The following is a 17534-nucleotide window of genomic DNA, read 5'->3' as shown; positions in this document are numbered from 1 at the left end:
TGAGTTCTTAGGTTAAGTTCATCATGGCTAAATTTTTATGCATCTACTTCAAACATAGTAGATGTGACATTAATAATCTATATGATATATAAGAGTAATGGTAGGGGAGGTACATTTTTGTCAATATGCACTTTCTTTCCCATTTTCATATCTTCCTAACTTTAAAAAAAATAAAATAAAAATAAAAGTATCTTATTAAGTTTTCTCAAATACTTTCTAATATCCAAAATTTTGTAATGGTCTTATATGTTTTTACTTTATCTATATTTTAAGCGCATTATTTAGATCTCTTATAAAATTAATAATTTATTTATATTAAATAGTCACTTGAATATAATGCCCCACAAATGTTCTATTCATAGACTCAATTTTTTCATTATTATTTTTTTTTTTGAAATTAAATATTGATATACCAACACAAAGGCACGCCACAAATGTGAGATTATTATTATTATTTGAGTAATATTACAGACACAAATTATTTTATAACATTTTTACAAATTGCTGACGTGATTTTAGTAATTTTCAAATAATTATTGTAAGCATAAATATGATGTTAGTAGTAGACCCATATTAGAATTAATAAGAATTTGCCACATCAATAATTTGTAAAAATGTTGTAAAATAGTTTGTAACTATAGCATTACTCTTAGTATTTTATTTTGGAAAAAAAAAATGTAAGGCTAAATTGACTCGACACGCCTATTCATTTCAAATTTGTATTATATATACATGCTATCTTTTCAACTTGTAACTTTTAATATTTTGTCACTAGATGATGATGCATTGTTAAAAGAGATTATGATTTCGCCAAGTTACTAACTCTAAAAATTTTTATATCATTATTTATAACTTTGGCCAAACATGGTTTCTCAGGGAGAGAGAGAGAGAAGAAAAAAAAAGAAAAAAAAAAAAAAAGCCTTTGGCCATACATTAAATGAATCTCTGGCTTCTCCATTACTTCAATCTAACACATTTTAACCATTGGACTTTTGTTTACGCCTTGTTCCATAATTATCAAGTTTTTAATTTTGTCAATTAAGGTCAAAAGCGTATGAAACAACTTTGTTTTCAAATCTCTATCAATCTTCGATATTCTTTTTTGTAATTCTAAGCAATAATAAAATATAAAAGAAAAATGAAAATTTGTTGAAGTCACCTACATTATCAATTTTGAATCTCTGGCAACCATTTTTCATTCTACATGAACCTTTCTCTTGGTACTCTTTATGTTTTATAATTACGAAACTGATTTATGAACTATTTATAAAAAAAATGATATTGCTTATATTAAATGTAAAGTGAATTAAGTCTGAGTGCCATTTAGTAAGCTAAATTGATTAAAATGTTTACTAATTTCAAATTTGTATACATATAAGATTCTCAAAAAAAAAAAAAAAAAAATTTGTATACATATACATGATGATATTTTTCTACTTATAGCTTTTATTATATTTTCATTAGAATTTGAATTGTTTAAAAAATTATTATTATTATCATCGAAAACGAATTATTATTTGAATAGGTGACTAACTCTATAGTTTTTCATATAAAATTGGCCACCCATTAAATAATTTTGGCTTCTCCAATACATCAATCTAATACATTTAATCTATTGGATCGAACCTTCTTCTCAAAAAAAAAAAAAAAAAAAAAATCAATTGGGTCGCAACTTTTTGTTTTATTAACATCGGATTAAATTTATAATAACAATAAAATCCTTTTTTTGTTTTTTGTTTTTTGTTTTTTTTTTTTTTTGTGAAACCAATAAAATCCAATTTAAAACCCTAGAAGTAGATGCAACCTCTGATGACTTAATAAATATATTATTTATTTTCTTCTAAAAGCTCATGACCATAAGCAACGGATAGGAGTTGAAGGAAAATTCAGTTGGATCTAAAGACATCACATTATGCCAAAAATTACAACTATTTGTTTAAATAAAAAATTAAATTTCTAACAACAATTTCATTACGAAAGCTCATCATGCCTGATGATAATATGTATTATTAAGAATCAGGGGCATTGAACTTTGAAAAAGCCAAAGATTTCTATAATCTATAGAAGAAATATACATGAAAGCATGCTGATAGAATTAGTGATAATGTGGATTATGGTTGTGCTTTGCAGTAGGGCATGAAGATGTCATGTCCTATAATGACCTTAATCGTATCAAATATTGTCCAAGATTTTGTTCTGCAATATGTGGGCAAAAATGGGCAAATACCTCTTTCTGGCAAAATTTCCAGTAATATGTCTCATTTCTGAAACTATTTAGGCATATGCCCTTGTTTTGAAACTCGATTATAATAAAATCGAGTTTCAGTGAAGAATTCAAGTTCCATGAACTCAAGTTTCTTGAAAAATTTCAAGTGGAACTTGTGTTCCACAAATATATATATATATATATATATTTTTTAAGCTTCGAAATTTGCCTATAACTCAATTTTCTAAAAATCGAGTTTCAATGTGAAACTCGATTTTTAGAAAATTGAGTTTCAAAATAGGGGCATAAACCTAAATAGTTTCAGAAAGGGGGCATATCGTTGAAGATTTTGCTAGAAATGGGTATTTGCCCATTTTTGCCGCAATATGTGTGAAAGAAGTAGAGAAACTATTGCATAAAAAAGGAAAAAACTAGAGATGTTATATGATTATTGTAGGAAAAAGATTTGTGACAGCCACGGTAATCTAAATGATGTCTCCTAATTGTGTTTCAGGTTACTAAATCCATGAGATCAATTAGGGATGGACTAGGTATAAGACAATCTATATTCTCTGGAGGCTTTGTTTGTTTTAATGGAATGGTAAGTTTTTGTCTCAAGCAAGTGAAGAAATCCTAATCAAGCCCAAATCATACCAACCTACACAATGAGTGTGTTTAAGCTCCCAATCAAGTTGTGCAAGGAACTCAATGCTATATGTGCCAAATTTTTGTGGAGACAATCCAACACATGAGTAATCCATTGGCTCTGTTGGAAAAAGCTTACTATTCCTAGAAAGAAAGGGGGTGCGGGTTTTCATGATTCCAAGGCAATCAATTTCTCTATGCTTGCAAAGCAAGGATGTCATCTTCTCCATGAGCAAGATTCATTATTCTATAAATGTTTTTTCTATTTTTTTTAGGAAACCATAAATGTTTCAAAGCTAATACTTCATATTAAATTACCAATTGTCCTAAAAGTTTAAACTATTAGAAAATGATATATTTCTCAAAAAGAAAAAAGAAAAGAAGCAGAAGATAAATTCAATCAATTAACTATAATTCTAACACTCCCACACTCACATGTTGGGCCTTAATTCCCTCTTAATAAGTAAGGTACAAGAAGTGTGATTTTCAATATTTTAAATGGGAGATAGAGTAAGTCTAGAGATGGAACACAAGATCTCCTACTCTGATACTATGTTAAATTAACTATTATCTTAAAATTTTAAGTTATTAGGAAATAATGAATTTAATCATTTAAGCATAATTTTAATACTTCGACATAGTCATTTTTAGATGCTATGGAGGGATCAAACAGCTCAATTTTACACTTCTCATTCTCTTTTAATTAAAAAAGAAAAAGAAAAAGAAAAAGAAAGAAATACATTCGGGTGCCAATACCACTGCGAACGGTTTAGAATATTAGTTGTACACATTATGCTTAATTAGTTTAGATTTTGATGGGAAGAAATAGAATTAATAGATTCCATGATTGCATGGTTTAGATTCTAAACTTTAGAATAAACTTCCTCACCCATTATATAATTTTTTGGCTTCTCCATTACTTGAATCTAATCAATCAATAAGTGTATTAAAACACACAAACGCGTATATATGCAAAAATATAATTTACACTGTACAAGTTTGGTGTAAAAAAAAAAAATACAAAAACGATTTTACACATAATTAAGAATATATAAAAAAAAAAAAGATAATTATGTTCTTAAGTTTGAAAAGTAATTAAATATTTGTCAATTTACGCAAACGATATTACGAGTGCGTTTGGGAAGCGCGTTTTGCTTCCCAGACGCACGTTTACGTTTCAGAAATATTTTTTTTTTTTTTTTTTTTGGTCAAGCCGTAACTTTTTGACTTTTTTTGTTGTGAACAGTGCTTTTATGCACTGTTCATGGGTCCCACAAAATAGATTTTTTAGCAACTTTTTCATTAAAAGTGGGTCCCACGATACTATTCACATATTTAAAAATTATTTTGCTACAGTGTTTTTCAGTTTTCAGTTTCAGTTTTCAGTTTTCAGCTGTATCCAAACGGACCCTACAATTGGTTCATATTTTAAATTATTATAATATTGAAATTTTTTATTTTCCGTTTATCTAATGGCTTGTAAATAATTGAATCTTATTCCTCAAATATTATAATATTTAATGAGTATTATTCCTCAAATATTAAACTTTTTCCTATTATAATCTAGTCATCAAATAATTCCTATCAAATATTTTATAATAAATTTATAGCATACAAGCGTATCACATGAGAAGCTCAGTTTAATTATTGGACCGCACCATTTTGTTTTATTAGGGATTGGAATCAGTTCGTGATAATAATAATCCAATTTAAAATTGTAGAAATAGGCACCATCTTTGTTATGTTTAAAATTATGCATAAAAAATAAGTTTGTTAAACGAATGGTAAATAATATCCGATTGTCATGAAATTTAACATGAATAATAACTAAAAAAAAAGAACAAATTATTAAAAAAAAATTGATTTGACCATTTGGGCTATATGTTGGTGATGGGGGACAAGAACAAGCAGTGGTGGAGGTCAAGTAGAAGACGGAGAACAAAGTAAGTAGGTGAAAGACAACTGTAATTGTTTACTTTTTCAAATAGTACAAGAATTTAGAAAACTACCGAAAACACTCTAATTATCAATCATTTTGAGATCTATATAATGACATTAATTTTTTTTTTTTCAAATTCCAAAATTCACTTTTTAAGTTTCACTATTTTTCATATTAGTCCCTAAAGTTTCAAAACCCCTCACTCCAGTTATCCATTAACTTGGTTAAATCCCCCCAAAATGACCCTGTTTTGCCCTTAAATTAATATTTAATTTTTATTTACTTATTTATTTCTTAATTTTTATATAAACCTTAAAAAAAAAAAGAAAAAAAAGAAAAAGCAAGCAAATCCCCAAACGGTGTCGTCCCCTACCCCCACCGTAAAATCAAAAAAAGAACCCACCCCCAAAATCCAAACCCTAACCGGAAAACTGAGAGAGAGAGAGAGAGAATGTCAGGTTATGAGAATGTGGTTGGGGGAAAGCTGAAGCTGAAGGGAAAAGCCCTGGATGTGAAGGCTGGTGGACTGAAGAAGAAAAAGAAAAACAAGAAACGTCAGGATCAGATTTCAGAGGTTACAGAAAATGAGCTTCCACCAGGTTTGGTATTTTCTGTTCATCTCCAATTCAGTCTTGTATTTTGCATGTACCTATTGTCAAAAAAAGAAAAAGGTTGAGCAGTGTAAGCTGCTCTTAATTTTTTTTTTTTGGATAGGTAATAAAAGTAATATTATTCATAACAAAAAAGAAACAGAGAATGAAAGTACAAGATGTTAACAATAACAAAGAACTAAAGGACTCAAGGGACTAGTCTAAGAGAAAAAAGGAAACTCTAGGACAGAAGAGCAATTCGAGGAACCCAAACACCTTGGCCAATCGAAAAGAGTTCTCTGGCATAAATCTTTTAATTAAACCAGCGATTTCTCAGTAGCCTCAATGGAGCGCCAAGTTTGTTTCGTTCCAATTTGTTAGAAATATTTTTTGGTTCATCTGTATTCTGTATGGAGATAGCCAGTGAAAGTTCAGAGTTGCAAAGAATTAGACCAATGCAGTGTTCATTTTCAATAGGCTGGATAAAGCCAGTTACAGCAAATCTTAGTCATGACCATGTTTGCAAACCATAGGTAACCATGTGCACAGTTACTACCTCTGGTTCTTGTGCTGAAAGCAGCTTTCTTCGTACTGTGTACATGGCAATGGTAGTGGTCAACTACTTGGTATTCCTGCACTGAAGTCTTGAAATGGCAGACTTGAAATTTGCTGCAAATTTGATTTCTATATATTTCCAAGAAAGGTTGTTCTTTTCTTGTTCTGAGATTTGGAAACTCTCACTATTAACTTGATTTGAATGAAAATATTAAAATTTGCTAAGAATTGGACTATATATGTTATCCAAAGAAGACAGAGTGAAAAGTATGGAGTAGAGGCTGCTGTTAAATCCAGAGATTGTTTGAACACTGTAACCATTTTGTTTGGTCCATATCTTTTGCACTTTCCATTCTAATTGTTGAACATCATGACTGTATATTTGTCATTCATTTTTCTTATTATTTGGTGCAGGTGAAAGTGCAGAGCTATCCATTGATCCTAACGAGGAAGATGTAGATGATGCCAAAAAAATGAGTGGCGATGGGAAGACTGTTCATTGTGATGATCATCTCACTCCTGCAGAAAGGCGATATATTGAACAGAGGGAGCAAATTGATGTTCATAGATTAGCTAAGGTAGCTAATAAATCTCACCGTGACAGGATTCAGGATTTCAACCAGTATCTGGCAAACATGAGTGAGCATTATGACATTCCTAAAGTTGGTCCAGGATGATTCAAGCAAGTTTATGAGTATGAAGAAGGATCAACCTTTCATGTCAGTGCTATGTATACAATGTGGTTCTTGTCAACAGTATTTTTTATTTGGTCATATTGTGCTATATGGCAGATGATTTTCTGTTTGGTGGTTCCTTTCTGTTCTGGAACTTGATTAGAAGTTGCTCTCTATGAAATTTGCATTTGCAAGAAAAACTCGTATATATAGCCATCTTAATATGCTAATTAGTGCTTGACTGTCATCTGTTCCTGCTCTAGGTTTCCCACTAGTCCCTTCCACTTCTTAGATGGTATTGGTGAATTGACACACTTAGAAGTAGATAGCATTTATCAGCTCTTAAGCATGTAAAAGCATTGGTTTGTTAGAATTTTTCCCGCTTGAAAACTCTTTTTCTTTGTGTGTTCTTTTGTTATTGTATTGAAAGTTGGTCTCGTATATATGATTAGAAGACCCTCTTAATTATCATTGTCAAGATATTCATGAACAATTATGATCAAAGTTGGAGCAGAAGTAATGGAAAAATTGAGAAGTGGCTAAAATGTATGTGAGAAGTGTGCATTATGAGATATACAATGTACAAGAAGATGATAATGGAAATGTGAGGAGCTGATGTCTTATGTTTAAACTCTATTTTATCTATAAATAAAGTAGTATGTTAATGGAATAGGAGTATGTTAACGGTTCCCTGTGCACTCGTTGAGGAGGATAAAAACAGGTCCCACTTGCGTTGGTAAGTAACAAAAGCTAATAAATAAATACCCTTTAAATTTTAAGTAACTTGACCACTAAACCAAAAAGGAAAAAAAAGTCAATATTATATAAATAGCAATGTATAATTCTAAATTATTGATATTCTTGGGAGTTTTTATAATAATAGGTATGTATAATTCTAAATTATGATGTAGAGTTCTTTAAATTTCATTTCATCATTTCAAATACTTGAAATTTCATACTCTAGTAATTGATAAGCAAACATAAGAAAGCATGTTTAACTCACTTAGGAAATTTGAAAAAAATTTAAGAAAAAGAAAAATTGTATTGTTGTCATCTCCATTATTCATCAAGGGTCAGGATATGAACTAGACAAAATAATAATAATAATAATAATAATTTACAAAATTACTTGAATTGAAATGGATAAATTTTAAGTGATACTCTCAGGGAAATCCTAAGATAATTCATGATGTAGAGTTCTTGAAGGCCAGTTTTTGTGAAATTAATGCTTGAAATTACATCGCCTCTATCAGTCACTTAGCAAACATCATAAAGCATGTTTAAGTTTAACACAATTTAGAAATTTTGTCATCATCTTCCCTACCAAAGACTCTGTGGTTGCATAATCTACAATCTTTGTTTTAAATAGTCTATTAAGTTTATTTGGGTGAATTATTATTTCGGGTCATTAAATTTATTTTGTCATTTTAGTCCTTAAATGTAACATTTCTATCAAATTAGTCCGTCCATCCATTAATATTTATAAAATTGTTGAAGTATAGTAAAACAGAGTTGCATCATATATGTAATTTATGGAGTAAAATGGCAATGGATGGAATGACCAACTTGACAAGAATATCAGAGTTTCAAGGACAAAACAAAAAAGTAAATTAGGGAAGAAGATGACAATTCACTCTAACTTGGAATTTTGCCAATCATATACTTTTTGTGCTGACCAAAAGGAGACGTCATTTTTGAGTTTATAATATTCTGCTTGTGTTGCTGCTAACTTCAACCTTGGTTGCTTGCTGTCTTTCAAGCTGGTCATATTCATGCCTTTCCCTGCAAGTAATTTGACAATACCTTGAAGTCCAAAGAAGCTTCTCTCATTGATTTCCTTGTCAAAAGAGAATAAAGGACAATTTGAGACCAAATTACTTTTCAATATAAGAATTTAAAAGTCAGCTTAGAAATGTCAGGATCATTTCTATGAAAACATATTCATCAAAAAATAATAATAATAATAATAAAAGTCTATGTAGAGGAATGGCAATACAAAATTTTTCTAGACTCCACCTTATAAACTCATTGAGGCATCCCACAAAAATTGTAGGAGAGTTTTTAGTGTCCCTCAAGAGCATAAATCTTGTAAAAGCCTTTTTCTCAAAAAATTATTTCAAAATTACGTATTGCCACAAGATTGTGCTCTCTGAAAATGTCCCTAAACCAAAGAATTCCCAATGTTCAAAAACTACTGTCAACAGCAGCCACTGTTGCTGCAACAGCAATGCTGGTTAGGAGCATTGCCTATGATTACATACCAAATGATATCCACCGCTACCTATCCTCTCATTTACATAACCTTTCCAGACTTTTCTCTTCTCGATTCACCATTGTGATAGAAGAATTCCAAGGTCTCTCAAAGAATCAAATGTTTGATGCGGCAGAGGTCTACTTAGGTACCATAACTAGCTCCTCAGTTCAAAGAGTTAGAGTGGGCAAAGACGAGAATGAAAAAAGTTTAGTAGTTACCTTGGATCGAAATGAAGAGATAGTTGATGTTTTTGAAAATATACAGATGAATTGGAGCTTGGTTTGTACACAAGTTGAGTCATCAAATTGCAGAAATCAAAACATGAGTGATCTTAATGCCACTCTGAGGTCAGAGGTCAGATCCTATGAGCTAAGTTTTCACAAGCGACATAAAGACAAGGTATTAAGTTCCTACTTGCCATATATTTTAAGAAGAGCAAAGTCCATTAGAGATGAGTGCAAAACAGTGAAGCTACGCACGGTTATAGCATATAGATCATGTTGGGACCTCAATGCAGTCAATCTCAATCACCCAATGACGTTCAAGACCCTTGCCATGGATTCCGAGCTTAAGAAGGAACTGATGGAAGATTTGAACAACTTTTTGAATGGGAAGGAGTACTACAAAAGAATTGGGAAAGCTTGGAAACGAGGGTACTTATTATATGGTCCCCCGGGTACAGGAAAATCAAGTTTGATTGCAGCAATGGCAAATTATTTGAATTTCGACATCTATGACTTGGATCTATCTGAGGTCAGGTACAATACTGAACTCAGGCTTTTGTTGCTCAGCATGCCTGGCAGATCAATACTTGTCATAGAGGATATTGATTGCTCTATCAAGCTAGAAAACCGGGAAAATGAGAATGATCACAATACTGGAAACAATAAGGTAATCGTCATTATATACTACAGTTGTCTGTGTTTCACCTATAAGACTAGAAACAAATTATAGTGTTAATTATTTAAGACTCCCACAAATTTTGACTAATACTTCTTAAACTATGCCTTTTAGATTTTAAGCAATCTTACATGGATATAAAAGAGAGGAATTGGTAACAGCTAGTTTCTAGATAATAAGGGAGGCATGGCTAAAAAGAAAATGGATACTACAAATTAGGCAAATCGATTTTTCTTACATAGGTGCATTATAGCCTTGAAGTAAAATTCTCTCTAACATTTGCTTTGATTTATAAACAGATGACTCTCTCAGGATTGGTCAATTTCATAGATGGTCTTTGGTCATGTTGTGGTGATGAGCGTGTCATCATTTTCACGACCAATTACAAAGAACAACTCGATCCTGCTTTGTTGAGACCTGGTCGTATGGATGTGCATATTTGCATGTCACATTGCACCCCTTCTGTATTCAAGCACCTTGCTTTGAACCATCTGGGGCTTTGCCGTCACGGTCTCTTTCAACAGATCGAAAGGCTCATAGAGGATGTAAAGGTCACTCCTGCAGAAGTTGCAGGGGAGCTGATGAGAAACAAAGACACTGAAGCTTCCCTTCAAGGACTACTGAACTTCCTCCAGAACAAGATGAATGAAGGAGATAAAGTTATTAGTAACAACATCTGAGTAAATAAAAAATAATTAGATCAAGAAAGCATATTTTAGGCTAATAGAGAAGGGCCTTTTTTCATTGTTATCCAGGATTTATGTGATAAACCAGATGAATTTTTGTCCAGAAGTTTCTTCAATTCAAAAATGCCAAGCATGCCACATGCCATTTCCCTTGCTTCATAATAAAGTGATTATTTGCATTGGTATCAACAGAGTATGCTAATTCATTTAAAAGATTATAAATGCGCTAGCAAATTGTCAAATGCCTCACATTAATAAACCAGTGTTTCACACATCCGTATGATTCATACAATGAGTTGAAAAGGTCACAATGACATTCAAAACGACCCTTCTAATGGGGTGTTTCAGAATTTCACGTACTTTTTAATTTGGGTAAAGAGAGTGTTTTTCTGGATATATGTTGGGATACCTACATTCTTCGGATTTTGAGGAAACCAAAAGCCAAATAGTTTCTCAAAAGAGAACCAAATTAGTAAATCCATCTTGGTTCATGAAAAAACCAGATATGCTTATTGACAATGTTCATGAGTTCAATCCTATTTGCAACACCTGCCTTGGCTCTTAATGTCCTTAATATTCTATCACTGTCAAATAATGCTTGCCATATTTATCTAAACACGAAATTGAACTCATGAACATGGCAAGCATTATTTGTCCCACCATTTAACAAACCATTGTCGAGTAAGAACATCATCTTCCTTAACATATTGCCATTTTAATATCCACGGGATCTCGTATTTTTTAACAAAATGAAGTGTAGCAAGAAATTTTGCACCATGTGAATTTGTTTTGTAAACACTTGTGAAATATTTGAAAGAACCAGCCAGAGGTCCTAGAAATATTTCAGTAATAGAACCAAATTGGATCCACCAGTGGTTGAACCAAAGCGGCAATTGAGCATCAAAATTTTTATCAAAGGAAACAAACCCAGAGTGAGTCATATTACTATCTTGGTGTAACATGAACTTGAACAGAGAAGGGATATATATATATATATATATATATATATGGGGTATCAGAGCCATTCTTTTCTGGCTGGTGATAGTGGTGTTGTGTTATTGATAATCATGTCTTGTTCCATCCAAACTTTTAATACTCCCTTGTTGTGTTCCTTTTTACCATCATTGACACCACCTTAGTTGTAAAGAGAAGTCCCAAAACCGAATAATAAGGCCCGTTTGCTAGGAGAGCATTAGGGCATGAGAGGTGTAACACCCCATAATTTTGATATCAATTTAATTATTGTACGTAAATTATAAAGAAGGCCTACAATTAAATGGATTAAATTGATTTGGGCCTAAGATATAAAAAATAAGATAAATACTATGGGATATGAAGCCCAAGTGAGATGACATAAGTAAATATATGGGCCTTGATTTTACCTTTTTTAAGTTACATGGGTATGTACATAAAAAAGTTCCTTTTGTTTTCAGCTGCAACACATGAGTGAGCTGTTTCTTTTCTTCTCTACGGCTGTGCACAAGTAGTTCAGGTATGGTTTGTCTTGCTCTAAATTTAAGAAGTTTGAATAGTCAATAGCTAGCAATTGTCATGAACCTAGACTATCATTATACTAATAGAAAAGGGCTCCTATAATTGTAATATATTAGATAAGGAATGGTAATATGTCAGGAAAGGGCCACAAGCTTTATGTAATAGGCTTGGACTTTATCATGTGAAAGGAAAAAGGTTGCTTCGTGGTTTTATATGTATATCCGTATATGGCCATCTTGGATCTAAAACTATGATTATTTTAATGGGCAAAGGGTGCTTGTGGTTAATATGTAATCGCATATAGCCTCAATTGTTGATTGTCAAACCATTACACTTTTGTTATGGTCCAAGTACTAGTCTAGTGGCATCAAGGGAAAAATATAGGCAACCGGATTGATAAATTAAGAATACTATAATATGTGGCTTCTACTTTTGATTAATAGATATAAATATTAGGTTGATCAGATAGGTATATATATCATGTGGCTTCTAAGGAATAGTAGAATATATGATGGCTAGACCTACAGTGGATTGCTAGAGTTTTATTGAGTTGCAGTACAATTATGCTTATTAATAGATAGTAAAAATGCGAGAAATAAAACAATTAGATTAAAGCTGAAAGTAAACTAGAGAGTTACGTAAATAAATGTGAAATTTTGGAAATATTAGTGTTGTCTAAGATTATATTGTCTAAGTATGAAAACAGATTTTAGTGGGAAATTCGTGTATTGATGGACCTATTTTTGGTGTTGCTAGGCTTTAATTCTACTGATTCATTGTGACTCAAGGGCGATTGATTCCTTTTATTTTGCAACTAAAGGTAAATGGTGTTTACTAATTTTGGGGGTTTTCCCAAAACAGTGTTGATCATTAAACTATTCTATATCAAAGAAATATGTTACTATTCTATATCAAAGAAATATGTTGATATTCTATATATAAATTGATATTTTATAAATGTTTGATATGCACATTGACTATTCGTTTTATGAAAAACTTGTGGGACAACCTAAATTTATTTAAACTTGTATGTGTGAATATATCTTTATATTTTGAGAATTATGAATGGATTATTTTTGTGAGCATATTGAAATGTGTTTTGAAAACCTATGATAAGTCGTGATTAAAAACTCAGTATTATATTTAGTCCTTAGTAAGGGACCATCATACTGCAGCTAGTTCTTAGCAAGGGACGGTCCTAGAAAAGGGAACAGTGCACATTTGATAGCTCCTTAGCAAGGGAGTAAACTATTGAGGATCCAAAAGAGAAGCTCCTTAACAAGGGAGTGCACCTTTAGATTCGAAAGGAGCCATCCTTAAGAAAGAGGATGAAAAGGAGGTTCCAGTCCCAAAAAGGGGACAGCACAACCTTGTCAACGGGGTGTAAATGTTGACCACGAGAAAAGCCTAGGAAATTGTTTATGTGATGATATATATATATATTATGATGGCTCACAATATAAAGATATTTTATATATATATATATATATGAAGTATTTGATGATAAATATTGATGAGTTACAAGTTATGAAATTGTTGTAAGAATTATTTATTTGAAAGGTTTGTTCCCACACCCCAATGTTAGTGAATTCCACTTATTGAGTTATCTCACCCCCTTTATTTCCTATTACAGATACATTAGAGGGATTATTGGAGTAGAGATTCTTGAGAGACAGCAATTATGAATTATTTTGTGGAATTGAGGATTTTATTATTATTTTTATGACATTAAACATTGTATTGGAAAATTATTTTGAGGATGTTTTTTCTTTGGTGGATTAGAGCTCTGACATTTGTGATGAGATTTGAGGTTGCTGGTTTCTTTCATTTAATATTTTTATGGATTATTCAGATTAAATAGATTTTTATTGCTTATGATTTTGGGGCGTTACAATTATGGTATAGGGTTGATTAGGGTATGCGTTACGAAATGCAACGATGATAGGAAAAAAAAAAAAAAAAAAACATGATAATTGAGTGTTAAACCTCTGTTAGCTCCAGGACTAGTATCCCTCCTGATATTATAAATGAAGATGACCACACTGTTGAAGAAATTGATCTCCCGGATTTCCATAAATGGAATATTCCTAAAGTTGAACCTAAGTCCATCTATAGGACTAGTTGGACTGAAAATACTTTTTGTTCTCAATATAGAGTTAGAACTATGGAACAAACATATTCTATTTCAAAAACTCATGAAAAATGTTGCCTATTTTCTAAAATAAATATTAATGATTTCCTTGCTAAAAAATTGAGTTATTTACATATTGGCCTTGTTCAAGTTGCTGTTAAATCTCTTACTAGAAAAGGTATTAATGCTTCTGTTCTCATGTGTTTAAGAGATGCTAGATTTAAAAAGTTTTATAATAGCATTCTTGGCATGATTACTGCATCTTTGTACAATGGTCCTGTTTACTTTAACTGTTATCTTGATATTTCTCTTGCTTTAGATGATCCTAATATTGTTAAAGCTTTAACTCTAAATATTTTAACTTCTGGTTATGATATGGATGAGGGCAGCAAACCTATTGCTCTCATTTATCGTATTTATTACAGACTTCTGAGTACTCAACTTAACCCTCATGCTAGGATAAAAGACCCTGATGGAAAAACTGTTTTAATCCAATGTTCCACCCCTGATGCTAAGATTCAAGTCCCAAATATGATTCAATGAAAAGATATTAATCTTCCCAAAGAATGGTTGTTGGAACAAGAATCTCCACCTACTAAACCTATTTTTGATGAATTAAACCTTGATCACATCCAACAATATCTTGATGGAATTGTTAAAATAAGTTTAAATAAACCCCTGATGATCAATGAAAGAAGACATTCCTTTCTAGGATCTAAAGATATTTCAAAAAGAGACTAAGATCTCAATGAATTTCTACAAACGAATTTTGAAAAACTTGATTTAAAGCTAAAAGGAGTTTCAAGTAACAACTCCCAAGTTAGCACTACTTTTTACTCCACAAAAACAAAACCTCCTTCAACACATAGATTGAAGAAGAAGAAGAGACCGAATCCGGATCTCCAATTGCTTCTGATTTTCAAATCCCTATTATTCATAGTCAACTAAGAGTTTTAAACAAAAGCTTTGAAATTGACATGGTTGCTTTGTTCAATGAATTTAAATCTATTAAAAACAAAGATAAAAGAAAAACCTACCAAACTACTTTTGATCAAAAAGAAAAAGATCGTGTTAAAAGAAAATGGAAAGAAAAAATGAATCAATTACAAAAGCATATTTTGTTTTTTGATTTTCTTGAAAATCACTTTGTTTCAAAAAATAATTTGAATATGGTAAGGAAATCAAATTTTGTTAAAGAAGACAAAACCATTGTTAGGTCTAGTCATCCGCCCCTAGATGCAATTATTATTAACTGTAAAGGGATTGAGATAAATGCCTCTCCTTTTAAAATTGAAGTTATTGATACTAATGCTCCTATTTCCACTGAAACAAACAAAATTATTGAACAAAAAAATTTTGTTAACAATTCCTTACACATTATCGGTCAACAGTTTGACCATATTGAAGATAAAATTGTTGAGAAACCTACTTCTTCAAACCTGAGACACCTTTGATTGATCTACCCAGTCAAAGAGAAAAGTTGAGTCTTAAAACCTCTTAGGCTAAAACCATTGAAAAGGTTGAACAAATGCTTTCTAATTTAAAAGTAAAAACTGAGCAAAGTACTTCTACTAGTACTGCTTGGGCTATTTCAAGAAAAGAGAAAGAAACTGTTTTTGATGAAAACACCGACTCTGACTCTTCATCCTCTGCTTCAGATAAAACTATTTTTGAACTACCAGAAATTAAAAGATTTATTGGAAAAACCAATCCCATGTCTTTTACAAAAATTGGTATTCAAAACCTACTCCTCCTGATATGTTGTTTGAAGAAAGAATTTTTCAAACACAATTTTTTGTTTTTGCTGATAAACTTTATGCATGGAACATTGATGGTTTGTCTGAACAAGAAATTATTAATAAAATGGGCCACATGTCTATGGTTGCTAATGCTTACCTTTCCAATCATAATCTTGACCATGCTGAGATTGTTGATCTTCTTACTACTGGTTTTTCTGGAACTCTTCGTGGATGGTGGGAAAAATATCTCACTAAAGAATCTAGAGAATCCATTAGAAAATCTGTCAAAAAAGATGATGAAGGTCTACCAATCTTTGATGAAAGTATTGGTTGAGGTATTCCTGATGGAGTCAATACCTTGATTTATACTACTATTAAACATTTTGTTGGTACTCCTTCCAATATTTCTTCTAGAATCAGTGAGATTTAAACAATTTATGTCCTACTATGTCTGATTACAGATGGTACCAAGATGTTTTCATCTCTAGAGTCATGCTTAGGAAAGACTGCTTAAAACCTTACTAGAAAGAAAAGTTAATTGCTAGTTTGCCTCCTCTCTTTGCTCATAAGGTAAAAGAAGAATTAATTGGTAAAAATGATACTATTAATTATGATAATTTAACTTATGGTGTTATTTTTGCACTATTAAGAAACTTGGTATTAACAGGTGTAATGACAAAAAAATGTTAAAACAACAATTGAAAAATAGTAAAAAAGCTAAATATGAAATGGGCAACATTTTGTTAGAAGCAGCACAAATATAGAAGAAGTGCAGGATGCGGAAGCACAAACAAATAATATAATGTAAGTATAAAACCAGCCAAGTAGGCGGTAGCACAAATCTATATATATCTAAAAGCTGAAGTATAGAGTTTAATGTTGTTGTACTTTTGTTGAGCCACATTAGCGCCACATCAACAACCTATTTTCAATATTTTCTATCTTTTTAAATTATTTTTCTCCTTATTAGTATGCCACTTTACAATTATACCTTCTCTAACATTTATTTACTTTTACCTTTTTATCTCCCCACTACTCTATACCTTAACCTTACAATTTCTCCATCCTTTCATCTTCCTTTTATTTTGACTCTTCTTTGCCCCAAATTTTTTTTACTATAAATTTTTTTTTATTTTCTATTCCATTCAGTCCATATTTTGCTCACACAAAAAGGTGAATACTCTCTCTCTCTCTCTCTCTCTATTTGTATTATTAATTCTATCTTGCAACTCTATTTTAGATTGATGATTTTTTTTTGGATGATACACTTTGGTGGTGTGTTTTTTGAGTTATATATCACATGTAGTCTCCATCCCTCTTATAGTTATGGTTTGAGTTAATTTTTAGATATTTTAGAAGTGAGATGATTATGTATTTGAATGTCTCTATAAATTATTTGAGTAATAACAATTGTAAATATGTGATGAGGTTTGGTTATCATGATAATCTTCTTAAAAGAACGAGAAATTCAAATAATTAATTTTGGAACTTAAAAATTTTAGTTGTAGAAAAAAAAAAAAAACCATAACACACTATATAAAAGTTTGAATAATATAGACCACTTGAAAAAAAGAATACTATTTCTATCTTTTATCTCAAAAAAAAAAAAAAAGGAATAATATGAATCAAATGCACCTAAGTTAAAAAAAAATAATAATAATATAATGCTATATTTGTAGAGATGGAGAGATGAAAAATAATTTTAGAAATAATATTTTCAG

At 31.1% G+C, this 17534-nt stretch overlaps 2 protein-coding genes across 3 annotated transcripts; both read left to right on the top strand.

Annotated features, from left to right (window-relative positions):
- Positions 1-5129: 5129 nt before the first annotated feature.
- On the top strand, positions 5130-6809 carry LOC126727564 (uncharacterized). Its single transcript, XM_050433287.1, has 2 exons — positions 5130-5389; positions 6350-6809. Exons 1-2 carry the CDS (start codon positions 5242-5244, stop codon positions 6610-6612), a joined length of 411 nt encoding a protein of 136 aa, XP_050289244.1. The 5' UTR covers positions 5130-5241; the 3' UTR covers positions 6613-6809.
- Positions 6810-7005: 196 nt separating this feature from the next.
- Positions 7006-10589, top strand: LOC126727562 (AAA-ATPase At3g50940-like). 2 transcript variants are annotated; one of them, XM_050433285.1, is made up of 3 exons: positions 7006-9362; positions 9453-9754; positions 10063-10589. In XM_050433285.1, exons 1-3 carry the CDS (start codon positions 8765-8767, stop codon positions 10441-10443), a joined length of 1281 nt encoding a protein of 426 aa, XP_050289242.1. In that variant the 5' UTR covers positions 7006-8764; the 3' UTR covers positions 10444-10589. The 2 variants fall into 2 exon arrangements, with proteins under 2 accessions (XP_050289242.1, XP_050289241.1); XM_050433284.1 differs by having other exon boundaries at positions 7006-9754.
- The last annotated feature ends 6945 nt before the right edge of the window (positions 10590-17534 follow it).

Source organism: Quercus robur, chromosome 5 (assembly GCF_932294415.1).
Source record: "Quercus robur chromosome 5, dhQueRobu3.1, whole genome shotgun sequence".
Classification (NCBI taxonomy): Eukaryota; Viridiplantae; Streptophyta; class Magnoliopsida; order Fagales; family Fagaceae; genus Quercus; species Quercus robur.
Note: the sequence above shows the minus strand (reverse complement) of the source record. Positions and strands in the feature narration are given on the sequence as shown.

Bases quoted from the DNA above. Each gene is read 5' to 3' on its own strand.
- LOC126727564 (XM_050433287.1), top strand. From the start codon at position 5,242: ATGTCAGGTTATGAGAATGTGGTTGGGGGAAAGCTGAAGCTGAAGGGA. The intron at 5,390-6,349 runs GTTTGGTATTTT...TATTTGGTGCAG, and splicing joins AGAAAATGAGCTTCCACCAG to GTGAAAGTGCAGAGCTATCC.
- LOC126727562 (XM_050433284.1), top strand. From the start codon at position 8,765: ATGTCCCTAAACCAAAGAATTCCCAATGTTCAAAAACTACTGTCAACA. The intron at 9,755-10,062 runs GTAATCGTCATT...ATTTATAAACAG, and splicing joins ACAATACTGGAAACAATAAG to ATGACTCTCTCAGGATTGGT.